At 49.6% G+C, this 13790-nt stretch overlaps 1 protein-coding gene across 3 annotated transcripts in view; it reads right to left on the bottom strand.

Annotated features, from left to right (window-relative positions):
• Window positions 1-13790, bottom strand: part of INTS3 (integrator complex subunit 3) — a 76857-nt gene that overhangs the window by 11406 nt on the left and 51661 nt on the right. For all 3 annotated transcript variants that reach the window (XM_035097925.3, XM_035097924.3, XM_035097926.3), the window contains 7 exons: window positions 13116-13160; window positions 11826-11945; window positions 10292-10445; window positions 7418-7486; window positions 4024-4099; window positions 3117-3230; window positions 792-840 (listed from right to left, as the gene is read on the bottom strand). In XM_035097925.3, coding sequence (XP_034953816.1) covers window positions 792-840; window positions 3117-3230; window positions 4024-4099; window positions 7418-7486; window positions 10292-10445; window positions 11826-11945; window positions 13116-13160 — 627 coding nt within the window. The remainder of the gene's footprint in view (window positions 1-791; window positions 841-3116; window positions 3231-4023; window positions 4100-7417; window positions 7487-10291; window positions 10446-11825; window positions 11946-13115; window positions 13161-13790) is intronic.

Here is a 13790-nt window from a genome sequence, read left to right as displayed (position 1 = left end):
CTCCGGGCGGGTCTGCCGAGCCTGGGCAGACGATGTCTCGCCTTGCTCTGAGCAGCTGTGCAGGAAATTGGGAGCCAGATCGGGTCAAGCCAGCAACGAGATAACACACCTTCCCGGGTGCTTGGATTGCCAATTAACATTTTGGAATTGCAAGTCGGGTGTGGGGAGGGAACGCACTCTGCCTTTCGGCTTCTCAAAGCTCCCCAGCCAGCGTGGCCACACGAACCCTGTCCATAACTCATTGCAATGCCGTCCGCAGCCCAAAAGGGCGATTACATAGAGCGGGGAGGCGAGAGGAGGCAGGCAAGCCATCCACCGTGTGTGTGTGAGATATAGCTTTAATTTCCCACCCACAGGTGCCATGTGTCAAAAGTTTGGGCTTATTAAAAGCTGGAAGGCTCAGAGAGTTCTTCCCATCATGGGTAGAAGTTGCATCAGGAGACGGGGGAAACACAGGAAGTTGCCTTATAGGGTGAAATCAATGCAAAGCAGAACCTTAGGAGGGCCAGACGGAGAGGAGTGGAGGTCCGTGTGTGGGCCTTGGTTCCCTACACCTGCATAGGAACACACTCAGGAGAAACATGGGAAGTGTTAAAAGCCCCGACTGATGCCTTCCTCCTGCCTGCTTTCTTTCTCTCTCTCTCCATCCCTTGCCTTGCCATCCCTGTATTTTGGCGGATGCCAACCGCCTCCCCGAGAGACCCTTTTCTTCCCATGCAGCCCTGAAGCCAGGCAGCTCCGCTCGAAGCACACTTGAGGCAACTGTGACAAACAGCGTTTTGGATACGTACTTCTCCCGTCTCAGCTGCAGCAATAAGCAGGAAAGCGCCTCGGGGTGCTCTGAAAGGCAAAGGGAGGTTTGTTAAGGCAGCTGCTAACCAGCTCCGATGCAGAGCTCAGAGCACATATACAGGTGAAACTCGGAAAATTAGAATATCGTCGAAAAGTGCATTTATTTCAGTAATGCAACCTATTATTATTATTATTTTCTCTTTTAATTTTTACAAATGCTTCCTTTTGGAAACTCCACAGTAATAAAACAAATAGTTACAATAAAACAAAAATACACATTGCAATTACATTTCATTAATTACATTCCATTTATAATTGACCCGCCTAACGACAAATAATTGCAATTACAACAAATAAAGGCTTGGCATACCTTGCTTTGCACGTCATGCATCTGTCTCATACATTGGTTTCACCTTTTAAGTTGCATTACTGAAATAAATGCACTTTTCGACGATATTCTAATTTTCTAAGTTTCACCTTATCTATATATATTTGCCACTGCATCGACAGAGCTGTGGCCTTCAGCCTGGGCCCAGTATGTCAGTGTTAGCACACAGATTTGGTTTCTTGTAATTTATTATTACATTCATATCCCACCCTTTCCTCCAAAGAGCGCAAGGTGGCGAACGCACTTCTCCCCCCTCTCCATTTATATCCTCACAATGACCTTGTGAAGTAGGTTAGGCTGTGGGAGGGAGTGTGACTGGTCCAAGGTGAGCTTTATGGCTGAGTGGGGATTCGAACCCCAGTCGCCCGGGTCCTAACCAGGGAGAGGATAGTTTAATTAGACAGATAGATAGATAGATAGATGATAGATAGAGAGATAGAGAGATAGAGAGATAGACATGGACCCTGCAATGTCTCTGTTTCTGGAAATTAAACTATGGAGAGATGCATCTCTAGACGCTGAGACTCCAGACGATCTGAAAAGAAACACCACATAATATGGAAACCTGTGGTTCTTAATCCACGACATATGAGGAAAGGAAAGAACACTGTGTCTCCTCAGGGAAAACTTGAACCGTTTCTTCCTTCAAATATCCTGGAGCTGAGCCCTGTCACTGAAAACCACCTCGCTACACTGGCTCTCGGTATGAAAACATAATAAATAGCGGCAGACGCACACACTTGTTGGTGCCACCGGGCAGTGTGTTTCCATGTGCAACTGCATCCTTCTTGTCAACTATTGCAAGGGGGAAAGGACTTGGTCACAAGAGTCTGGAAGCTCCATGAAAGGAAGTCAAGAGTGACGGATCCCAGCAGGTCCCAGAAACTCTCCTGGGCTGTGAGTTTTTTGGGGGTGTTCTGCCAGTATGTTTGGGCACCAGGTAAGAGTCAGAGTGGATGGGTGGCTGGAGTCTTGGGTAAGAGGCCAGGAGACTGGGGAGATGCGTCTGAAGGAGTATATCTTTATTCGTAATTTGTATTGTTTTATCGGGTGTTTTGTGCTGTTCCTGCTTTAGTTTGTCACACGCCGCTTAGAGATGCAGTATATGGTATTCCTATACTAAGCGGTACAGAAATGGTCTACGTAAGCAAACCCCGAAATGGCCTGGGACCCAAGTACCTATAGGTGCACCTTCCTCAACGAGGACTAGAATCTTCCCCCAATATCAACCATCTCGGATCCTGCAATTGGTGCCCCCACTGAGGTGAGCGAGCAACATACCTGCCAAGTCTTGGACGGAAAGATCCGGGATCGGCAGCCCGTGACACCGGAAATTGCGTAGACGCAACTTCCGGTGGCACTTTGCCCTTCTATGGGCACCAGAAAATGGCGGCGCCAGCGCCGGAAGTCGCTTCTACGCATGACCGGAAACACGTAAAAGTGACTTCCGGCGCTGGCACTGCCATTTTCTGATGCCCAAAGAAGGGCAAAGCGCCACCGGAAGTCGCTTTTACGTGTTTCCGGTCATGCGTAGAAGCGACTTCCAGTGCTGGTGCCGCCATTTTCTGGTGCCCATAAAAGGGCAAAGCGGGACCATAAAAATGGCCGCCGACAGAAGCAGATTTAAGGGAGAATATCGGGATAAAAACCTAAACGGGAGACCGCCGGGAAACAGTAGGAAAAAAGGGGTTTTCCCGGCGAAAACGGGATACTTGGCAGCTATGGCGAGCAACCTGGTTGGCATTGACAGGGCCTTCTTGGTGGCGGCTCCCACATTTGTAAAACGGCCCTCCCCGGTGAGTTCTCTCCACCTCCCTCATTACTGGCTTTCAGGAGGAAACTAAAGGGGGTGGGAAAGCATTCCTATTTTGCCCAGCTGTGCGTCCCCCCCTAACCCTGAAATGGCCGGCGGAGAGGACGCTCGTGCCACGCTCACCTTTATACTTGAGATGTTGGAGGATGGGGATGATGGTCTCCAGGGGGATGTTGTGGGCCAGAAACAGCTGCCACGTGCAGTATTGCTCAAAGGTCTCCCACTCCAAGCTCTGAACTGGAAAAAGTGGGCAAGGGGGAAAGAGGGAAGACAGGGAAGAGCCTGGCTGTCAAAAACATAGCATGGCATCTCAGTTCACAGTGTCTTTGCATTGTTTCAAGTGTAATTGTAACCGTTCTGATTTTTTTTTAACCAATAGCAGCATATGAATATTTTTTGAAACAAACAAACAAACAAACAAACAAACATTATTATTATTATTATTATTATTATTATTATTATTATTATTATTATTTAATGCAGGGCTCCCAAACCTACTTGGTTCCATAAACTCACCCCCAGTGCCCCCTACCCTATAAAAAGGATTATCTGGAATAGAGGTTTGCACGTCCCACTAAGGAAGATGGTAACACAATGAAATTTGAAACAAGGGCAATCAAGTGCGCATTCATTCAAAATCTAATTAACACGGTTTAGTTTAATTCAACAAACCAGGTGAGCTTGATTCAGTGATACAAAACCAGCTTTTCAAAGTCTGATAAGTCCTTGGCACTTCTGGTGCCCCCTGCCCCCCCCCTTGCCCCCCCCCAGGTAATCCCGGCGCCCACCCTGGGAACCACCCTGTGAGGCTCAGAGATGGTAACTGGACCCCAAGGTCCTCCCAGCGAGCTTCACGGATGAGGGAGGATTGAACCCTGGTCTCCCGGGCCCTAGCCCAGCACTCTAACCACTACTATAGAATAAGCGGAAGGGTCTATCTAAACACACTCCTTATTCTTCCCCCCCACTTTTAACCAAGACTTTGTTTTTTGGCACCTCACCCCCCCCCCCCCCGCTGAGCCCAACTCACTCAGAATATTGAGGACGGAGTCCTTCCGAAACATCACCAAGTTTCCCATCATAACGTGGCAGACCAATTCCTGGAGCTGGGGAGAACAGAGAGCGGGAGTAAGACTCACAGATTTATTAACAATATGAAATATGCATCAGGAATGTAGGTAGAAACTGAAAGCTGCATCTAAAAGCGGAACCGTAATTCTTGAGGGGGCCCACACCACCTTGCCTGAGCCGAGCATCCTTCAGTGTGGATTTAGGTGTGTTGAGTGTTACGGGAGAGTAGGAATCAGTAGAGGAGCTGTGAAGAGGAGCGAGCAGAAAGGAAGGAGGAAGGGAAGAGGCTGAGACTTTGGTTTGCACCAAGGTGGCTCTCCCCGATCCTGAGCCCCGCCCCGTCCCCTGTCCGAGATACTGCTCTAATCTCAAACTCCCATCATCCTTAGCCACTGGGAGTTGGAGTCAGGGTTGGGGGTTAGGAAGCTCCCAATGGAGCAGATGGCAGCTTGTCTTGTTCCTTGCTCTGAAGATTTCAAGTTGCATAAGTACACTGTTTTTACAGGTGTATTGTACCGAAACTGTTGGTGACCAGCTGCTGAGTATGCGAGTGAAGGAAGTTGAAGTCAGTCAGTCAGTTCAACCCCCCACCCCAAGTACCCTGTTTCTCATATTTTAAGACATACCCATAAAATAAGCCATAGCAGGATTTTTAAGCATTCAAGGAATATAAGCCATACCCCGAAAATAAGACATAGTGATAGGCACAGCAGCAATGCCGGCCGCGGCAGGAGGAGGAGGAAAAAAATAAGAAATCCCTTGAAAATAAGCCATAGTGTGTTTTTTTGAGGAAAAAATAAATATAAGACATGTCTTATAATATGAGAAACACGGTAATTGCGCTGCAAAATCATGGAAATAAACCACAACCCTGAGACCACATTCATGCCATCCATTTGAAACGCTATGATATCACTTTAAGCAGTCATGGCTTTCCCCCAAAGAATTATGGGAACTGTCCATTGCGAAGGCTGTTGAGAGTTGTTAGGAGAGCTCCCTATTCCCTTCACTAAGCTACAGTTCCCGGAGCAGTTCCCTCTTCCCAGGGAACCCTGGGAAATGTAGCATTGGGCGGGGACTAGGGGTCCCCTAAGGACTCTTAGCAGTAGCCCAGCAAGGGGTCAGATCCGGAGGGGGGGCGCCCCACCCACCATTTCCCACATGCGATACTATCTCGCTGTCTCTCCTGGCCAGAAAAACCTGCCAAAAAGACCCAGTCGTCTCAAAGCTGGCATGGGAAAGAGAGTGCTTGATGAACGAAGCAGATATGGATATATTAGGGGAGAGAAAGGTTTATTTTGGGGGTGGGGGAACAACCTGTAGGCCCAGCCAGGCTCAGAGGCAAAAGTACTGCCTGCCAAGACTCACAAACACACACACACATGAAACCTCTCCCACTTTGGCTATTTTTGGGTCACTCCAAACAGGCGCCATAGCAACCTTTTAGGATTGGTACCGCACACCAGCCCTGCTCTCTCTCTCTCTCTCTCTCGGGGGGCTCTTTAGCCCAGAGCTCTGGAAAAGAAAACGGGGAAGAGGCCTGCAAGGTGGGTGCCCTGCCCTCTGGCCTGGAGATCGGGGCCGGGGGAGAAGAGTCAGCTGCAGGGTCTCCATGGCAAAAAGAAGGGAGCCTGGGGCATGTGCAAGAGGCCCGCACTTTTTTCTTTGTTTTTGACAAGGCTGTGCTCTGGGTGTCAGGAGAAAGGGCTTCCGTGTAGCCCCGGACCAACCGAGGCCCCACAGCTGAACCAGAGTCGCCATCAGGAGAAGACCTCTCCCTATGGCTCTCTCTGAGGCTGTGTTCACACCATGCCTTAGTTTAAAGCAACCACACACACCCAGCAAAGAATCATGGGAATTGTAGTCTATCTCTCACATATAACTGCCAGCACCCTTTAACAAACTACAATTCCCAGGATTCCTTGCTGGGTTGGTGCTTTTTATGGTGCAAATGCAGCCAGAGGCTAAGAACATAGTGGTTAGCGTATCAGACTGCGATCCGGGCGCCCAGGGTTTGAATCCCCTCTCAGCCACGAAAGATGCCTGGCAATCTTGGGCCAGTCTGTCTCTAACCTACCAAAAAAGGTATCTGAAGAAGTGTGCATGCACACGAAAGCTCATACCAAAATAAAAACTTAGTTGGTCTTTAAGGTGCTACTGAAGGAATTTTTTTATTTTACTACCAAAAAAGGGTTGTTTGTGCAGATAACATCGGGGAGGGAGAAACTTGAGCTCCTTAAATGAAAGGTGGAATGGAACTGCACTAAATAGAATGGATTAAAACACTGCCCATCCATGCAGCAGGCATGCAACATCTGACCGTGGTCCAGAAGGCTGGCAGGGGCTGGGAGTGGGAGAGAGGAGGGAAATCCCAGAAAGACAGGACAATCCCAGTCATCAGTCTCTCCACCCACAGGGGTAGGCAAGCTGATGTGCTCCAGACACATGTCCCAAACAATCAGGGATCACATATTAAATGCGCTTAGAGGTGTAATTTGCCCCAGGAAATGTTGATCCAATTTTATAGCAGTATCATTGAAACTGTTCTCTGTAATTGTATTACTGCCTGGTATGGCGCAGCCTCCAAGATGGACAAGAAAAAGGTCCAACGAGCAGTAAGAATTGCAGAAAGGGTAACTGGTGCTAGCTTGCCTTCAATAGAGACACTTTATGCTATCCGAGCTAGGAAGAGAGCAGAGCAAATTGTCGCAGATCCTTTGCATCCTGGTCATCATCTGTTTGATTTACTTCCACCTGGAAGTCGCTACAGGACTCTATACACAAAAACGGCTAGGCACAGGAACAGTTTTTCCCCTTGCGCCATCAAATTGTTAAATTCGTAGTTGTGTAGCGGAAGGGGAGGCCAGTTATGGAGTGGGGTTCCTTTGCTGTGCTATTGTATTGTATGCGGAACAATGTTTGTATAAGGTACGTTTACATTGCAATGTAGCCGAAGCAAAATTCCAAGTATGTTGGTACTTGGCCAATAAATTATTATTATTATTATTAAGCAGAGAAAGGGAATGTGTGGCCTTTCAGATATTATTGGATTCCAGCTATCATCAGCCCCAGCCGGCATGGCCGATGGTCAGGATGATGGGAGGTACAGTCCAACCACATATGGAAGGCAACATGTCCCCCCATTCCTAATCTGGAAGAGAGGATGGGGCTGGCTGCTAATCGCACCTCTGTTTGGAGTATCTCCTCCCAATTCTGCCTCTGAAACAATGCAGTGTGCCTTGCTGCATTGACACAATACCAGGAGGGAGGAGGCAGTTCTCGAAGGAGCAAAGGAAAGCAAACACACAGGATCACCCAGCTCTGACCTGTGGTTCCACAAGGAGAGGCCTTACCTGAGCTGAGTCAATGACGGCCACAATCATGTTCAACAGCTCCCCGCTCCGCAGGGTCTCGTCTGGAAACTTGAGACAAGAGGGAGAGGCAATCAGGGGAGAGCAACAACAGACCTAATGCTGCTTTTCAGTGCAAGGAGACAGCGAATTACTACTTTTTGAAGCTCGGTTTAGGCAAGGCCACAGAACTCAGACAGGGATATTGTTTTCGTGAATGTTAAAAAAATGTACAAACACTTCCTCGCAGCCGTGGAGGATATAAACGGAAGAATAAATAAAAGGTCCTGAACTAGCAAAAGCAGCTTCTCGATATTTAAAAATGGTTAAAACTGGACACAGCACCCAGCCCAATCTCGGAGTACAGAGAGGCCTGCGGTCCTGTCCGCTATGTGCAGCAGGGGGCGCCACAGGCTGAGCGTAGCTGGCTCGAACTCGTATTGCAATAGAAGAGAGTAAGAGAGAGAATGAGAACCGTGCAGGGCAAAGCCCAAGGCAATTTGTTGGCAAAGCTGTTTCACTTTGTCAAACAGGTGCTGGGGACCGGGGGGTGGGGGTGGGGACCTCTGGCACTTGCAACTCCATTCGAAACAGGAAGCGAAACGCCAGCAACGCAAAGACAAAAATAGTTTTAGATGTGGCGGCAACTCTCCCGCTCTGCAGAGAGGTCGTCGTTCTCTCCCTCTTGCTCGAGCGGCAGAACAAAGCTCTTTTTTCCCCCTAGGGAAAATTCTCTCGGGTTAAGTGGAGGAAATGGACAGGACAAATTTGCAGAGGCTATCGAGGGCCACCCGCCACAATGACCAGGCTCTGCCTCCATGGCTGGATGAGAGACATTCATTCTATGATGTCACGGAGCCACAGCCCTTAAAAAAAAAACCCAAACCCTGTGATTCTAGTCCTCATGGTTCTGAACTGAAGAAGAATATAGGGAGATACCTTAGACCAGTGGTCCTCAACCTTGGGCCTCCAGATGTTTTGAGACTACAATTCCCATCATCCCTGACTACTGGTCCTGCTAGCTAAGGATCATGGGAGTTGTAGGCCAAAAACATCTGGAGGCCCAAGGTTGAGGACCACTGCCTTAGACCACTGGGACAATCAAGTTCAGTACAGTGGTACCTCTACTTACGAATAACTCTACTTACGAATGTTTCTACTTACGAATGGAGCTCCACCCGCCATCTTGGATGCGGTTTAGATAGGATTTTTTTCTACTTACGGATTTTTATATGGGGTTGCTTCTGACTTACGGATTTTTTTCTCCCAATGCATTCCTATGGGATTCGACTTACAATTTTTTTCGACTTACAAATGTGCGTTCGGAACGCATTAAATTCTTAAGTAGAGGTACCACTGTGTTGTATTTTAATATTTTGTTGGAAGCCACCCAGAGTGGCGGGGGAAACCCGGCCAGATGGGGAGGGTATAAATAAATAAATAAATAAATAAATATATTATTATTATTATTACTATTATTATTATTATTATCTCCGCTGACTAGTTGCAGCTCTCCATGTCTTTCAAGCAGGGGGCATTCCCAGCCCTACCGGACAATGTCAGGGAGAGAACCTGGGACTTTCTGTGTGCAAAGCAAATGCTCCCCCACTGAGCTATGGGTCCTTCCCCCGAGGACCAAAGAGAGCAGAGCGAGAGACTGGCAACGGGAAAGAAAAAGGCAACGAGGTTCCCGCGCTGAAAAGGGGGAAAGCCAGAGGCTGCAGAGGATAATGCAGTCTGGTTGTTCTGGGGGAAAGGGCTCTGGCAAACGAGGGCTTCACCCCACCCCGCTGGCTTGTCGGCTGCTGAGCGATGGAAGCAATAAAACGTTTCATTAAACCTAACGGCCTGGAGAACAGGCAGCGTAAAACCTCCCCAGAGCCCGGCCGCGTCCAGAGATGGCTCAGGGTCTGCGAGGCATATGCGATCGCTCAAGGAGCGTGTGAGAAAAACACACCGGGGGAAGCAGAGCGGGAGGGCGGAAGAGAAGCAAAGGTCCTGGAGAGGAAAGGAAAGAGAGTGGGGCCTTAAAGAGCAAGCACGAAATATGCTAGGGATTGCTCTTAGCTGGGGAGGCCTCCAGATGCTGTCGGACTCCAACTCCCATCAGTCCCAGAAACCAGCGCTGCCAATGGTCAGGGATGATGAGAGTTGGGAGCCCACAGGTTCTCCACCCTCTCCTAGACACCTGTACCAGCCAATCAGGGATTCCATGTTAAATTCACTTACAGTGCAAAGCAGCGATGGGGAGACCATGGCCCTCTCTAGCTGTTACTGAGACTCCAATTCCCATCAGCCCCAACCAGCATGGTCATGGATGATGGGAGATGGGAGTCCAGAAGCATCTGGAGGGCCACAGGTTCACCATCTTCCTAGACCTGTCCAAGCCAATCAGGGATCACGTATTAAATGCACTTACAGAGGCGCAAAGAAGGGATGGGGAGACCGTGGCCCCTTGTTGAGACTCCATCTCCCATAAGCCCCAACCAGCACAGTCAGGGATGGGACATGGAGTCCAGGAACAGCTGGAGGGCCACAGGTTCTCCTTGCTCCTGGGGCAGAATGTTGCCAAACTGGCCGCATCCATGTTCCCCATCTGTGATAGGAAGCTCGCTTTTCCCCCCTGCTGCACAACCAGTGAGATGACGGGGTAGCAGAGCAGAGTCTAGTCCAGGCATCCCCAAACTTCGGCCCTCCAGATGTTTTGGACTACAATTCCCATCATCCATGACCACTGGACCTGTTAGCTAAGGATCACGGGAGTTGTAGGCCAAAACATCTGGAGGGCCACAGTTTGGGGGTGCCTGGTCTAGTCTGAGTTTTAAGAAGGGGTGCAGAGATAGGGCAGCCTTTGCCCCCTCTCCCCCTGGGTCTCACCTCAGTGTATATGGAAGGAGTGAGGAAGCAGAGGAGCCGGACGTCGTCCTCCTGGCAAGCCTTCATGTCCATCATCAGGCAGGTGTGCAGGTCGCCCAGCTGCGTGGCCTGGGCAAAGGACTCGTAGAGGTTCATCTTCCCGGCTGCTGCTTTGCTGAAATGTTGTTTTTTTAAAAAAAAGAAAACGGAAGGGAAAGAGCCAAGTGAGCAAGCAAAGGAGCAGAAGCCGTTCCACTGGGAGCACGTGCCTGAGATGCGAGAGCTCTAGCTGGTTTTCATGGTGCTGCAATTTGCCCTTCTCCCGTTGTGCCAAATTTGCGCCTTGATGGCCCCAAAGCCTTGATCCCGAGCTGCCTGCCGAGCTTCTGGTCCTCTCTGAACTCTCCACCCCAACTATCTTCTCCCTTGCTCCCAAAGCGGCAGAACGACGCCGTCTAGGTATCGTTCAGGGATGCCTCATGCTGCAGGTGGGGAACAGCCTTTGGCCTTTTGTACATTGCTGGAATGGAGAGGGACCCAGGTGGCGCTGTGGTTAAACCACTGAGCCTAGGGCTTGCTGATCAGAAGGTCGGCGGTTCAAATCCCTGTGACGGGGTGAGCTCCCGTTGCTTGGTCCCAGCTCCTGCCAACCTAGCAGTTCGAAAGCACGTCAAAATGCAAGTAGATAAATAGGAACCGCTATAGCGGGAAGGTAAACGGCGTTTCCATGTGCTGCTCTGGTTTGCCAGAAGCAGCTTTGTCATGCTGGCCACATGACCCAGAAGCTGTACGCCGGCTCCCTCGGCCAATAATGCGAGATGAGCGCACAACCCCAGAGTCGGTCACGACTGGACCTAATGGTCAGGGGTCCCTTTACCTTTACCTTTTTACATTGCTGGAATACATCACAACCATCATCCCTGGGCCGCCAGCCGTAGTTGCTGGGCGGCTGGAGGTTCAGCAGCATCTAGAGAGGGTTGGAAGTTCACCCCATGTGTGCTGTATGGGCTTTGCCCAGGGATTGTGATATGATAGGCCAAAGGGAAATGTCACGTCCACACCATGTATTAAAGCACACACCGCCCCCCTGCAAGGAATCCTGGGAACCGTAGTTCGCTAGCACTGAGAACTGTTGCTCTGTGAGGGGTGAACTACAGTTCCCAAGTTTTTTGGGGGGTGGGGGAAGCCACGCCCTCGAAACGCATGGTGTGTGGATGTGATGGCGCACAGTGGAAAGCGGTGAGAAGTGAGGTTTCCTCCCCACTGCCAGTCCCAGCCACGATCTCACTAGATGAGGTTGAATGCGGCCCTCCAGGCCACTCTGTCCGGCCCTCGGAACTCTCCCCAAGCCATTCCCCTCTCTCTGTTTGGCGCCAGTCTGGAATAATGCCTCTTGCTATCCTGGATGGATGACGGAGGGGTGTGCATGTGTGGAAACGGGTGTGCTGCGCATTTACATACAAGGTCCCCCATCCCTGACTTAAGAAGTTTCCCAAGACTTCCCTCTTGCCCCCCCCCCCCCGCCCCCAGGCTCGCTGATTGTTTGCCATCTCACCTGGCTTTTAGGTAGTAGAGAAGGTGGTAACCGATCTTGGGCTGCTTCTGGTAGAGCTCTGACAACAGATCCAGGAGCACGGAGAAGCTGCTGTTATCCTCCTGCATCTGGCAGAGGTTCCTGGAAGGGGACAGGAAGGGAGGCTGAAGCTGTACTGGGTTAGGTTCAAAGACAACCCCACAACCTCTCTCTCTCTCTCTCTCTCTCTGTGTGTGTGTGTGTGTGTGTGTTGTGCTTTTACAGTCCAGGCTGAGATTCCGAAGGGATGTGCCATTTTGTGCCTTAAGCACTGGGCACAACTATCTGGGAGGTTTCACACCTTGCACTTTCGCACTCAGGGCCCTTACAACAGAAAACAGCTACAGTGTGCTACAGCCATGCTCCATCGGGGGCTGCTCTCTCCACCAGGTTGCAGCAGTGGGAGAGAAGGGAAGCAGGACTGCTCCAGCAGCTCTGCTGACTGGGCTTTCTCTCCCATAGTTGTCGCTTGACAGCAGCTAGTAAGAAAAACAGCAAGCCATGGTACTCTTGAAGAACAGCAAGCCATGTACTCTTGAAGAACAGCAAGCCATGTACTCTTGAAGAACAGCAAGCCATGGTACTCTTGAATAACAGCTAGCCATAGTACTCTTGAAGAAGAGCAAGCCATGGTACTCTCGATGGACAGCTGGCCATGGTACTCTTGAAGGACAACAAGCCATGGTACTCTCGATGGACAGCTGGCCATGGTACTCTTGAAGGACAACAAGCCATGGTACTCTTGAAGGACAGCTAGCCATGGTACTCTTGAAGGACAGCTAGCCATGGTACTCTTGATGGACAGCTGGCCATGGTACTCTTGATGGACAGCTAGCCATAGTACTCTTGAAGAACAGCTAGCCATGGTACTCTTGCTTTTTTGAGATCACGACCACAAGAAGTTGGGAGAAAACTCTGGTTTGTTTTTATTATTATTAAAAAGGGGTGTGAGGGGTGTTCTGGAACCCGGACTCCCCCAGTCTTGGAAGCCCACCTGTATCTGGTCAAAGGGACTTTTGAAGAGCCCCCTGCTGGTCAGATCAAAGGTCAACACCTGATCCACCCGCGACTCCCACAGCAACCAACCAGATGAAGAGGCCGCGAAGGAAGCAGCTCTGTTCTGCTCCCTGCCCTTCGGCAATTGGAATCGAGGGACATGAGAACTAAAGAAGAGCTTGGCTGCAGGATTAGACCAAAGGCCTGTCTAGTCCCCCATCTTGGGCTCAGTGGCTTCGAAATCAGAATGGAGAGTACAGAAAGAATGAGACTCACCTAAATATTAGGTAAAGTGGCTTCCCCACGGATTCCTCTAGAGACCTGCAGGGAAATAGAGAGGGAGTGTGTGTGTCAGGGGAAATGGGCACGCCAGGTCAACCACAGCCAGTGTGGTGTAGTGGTTAGAGCATCAGACTAGGACCAGGGGGAGACCAGGGTTCAAGTCTCCACTCCATAAGAAGAATTATGGAATATTATTTCAATATATGATTAGAGCGGCGAGGCTGTTACATATATAAAAATGGAAAGATACAGCCCTACCGACTACAGAGGAATGATAAAATTATTGGACTTGGCTGAGATGGCAAAGTTAACGTGTTTAATCAGAGAAAAATCATTCCGGAGATTTATTAAGGATTGGAAACGTCTTACGGACATTTTGTGTGAAAGAGAAAATGAACTTGTAATAACTGGATTTGAAGAGTGAAAAAATATTGGTTTGTAGAAAACAGAACAAGTTGACTGTCAAGTTGAGTGAATACTTTGAACAGGTATATTTAGCTGATAGACAAGAGAATCAGAAGCCTTGTCACCTTTTTTTCTCCCCTCCCCTCCCCCCTTTATATTTCATTTTCATTTTCTTTCTTGTACCTTAATGGTGTCCATAGGCAGAATGTGAAGGCCAGAGCCAGGCCGTCTTAAGCATATCGGGCACCCGGCGCCGTGGTGCAC

Source organism: Zootoca vivipara, chromosome 16 (assembly GCF_965207765.1).
Source record: "Zootoca vivipara chromosome 16, rZooViv2.hap1.1, whole genome shotgun sequence".
Taxonomy (NCBI): Eukaryota; Metazoa; Chordata; class Lepidosauria; order Squamata; family Lacertidae; genus Zootoca; species Zootoca vivipara.
This window is presented reverse-complemented; position numbering and strand designations above follow the sequence as displayed.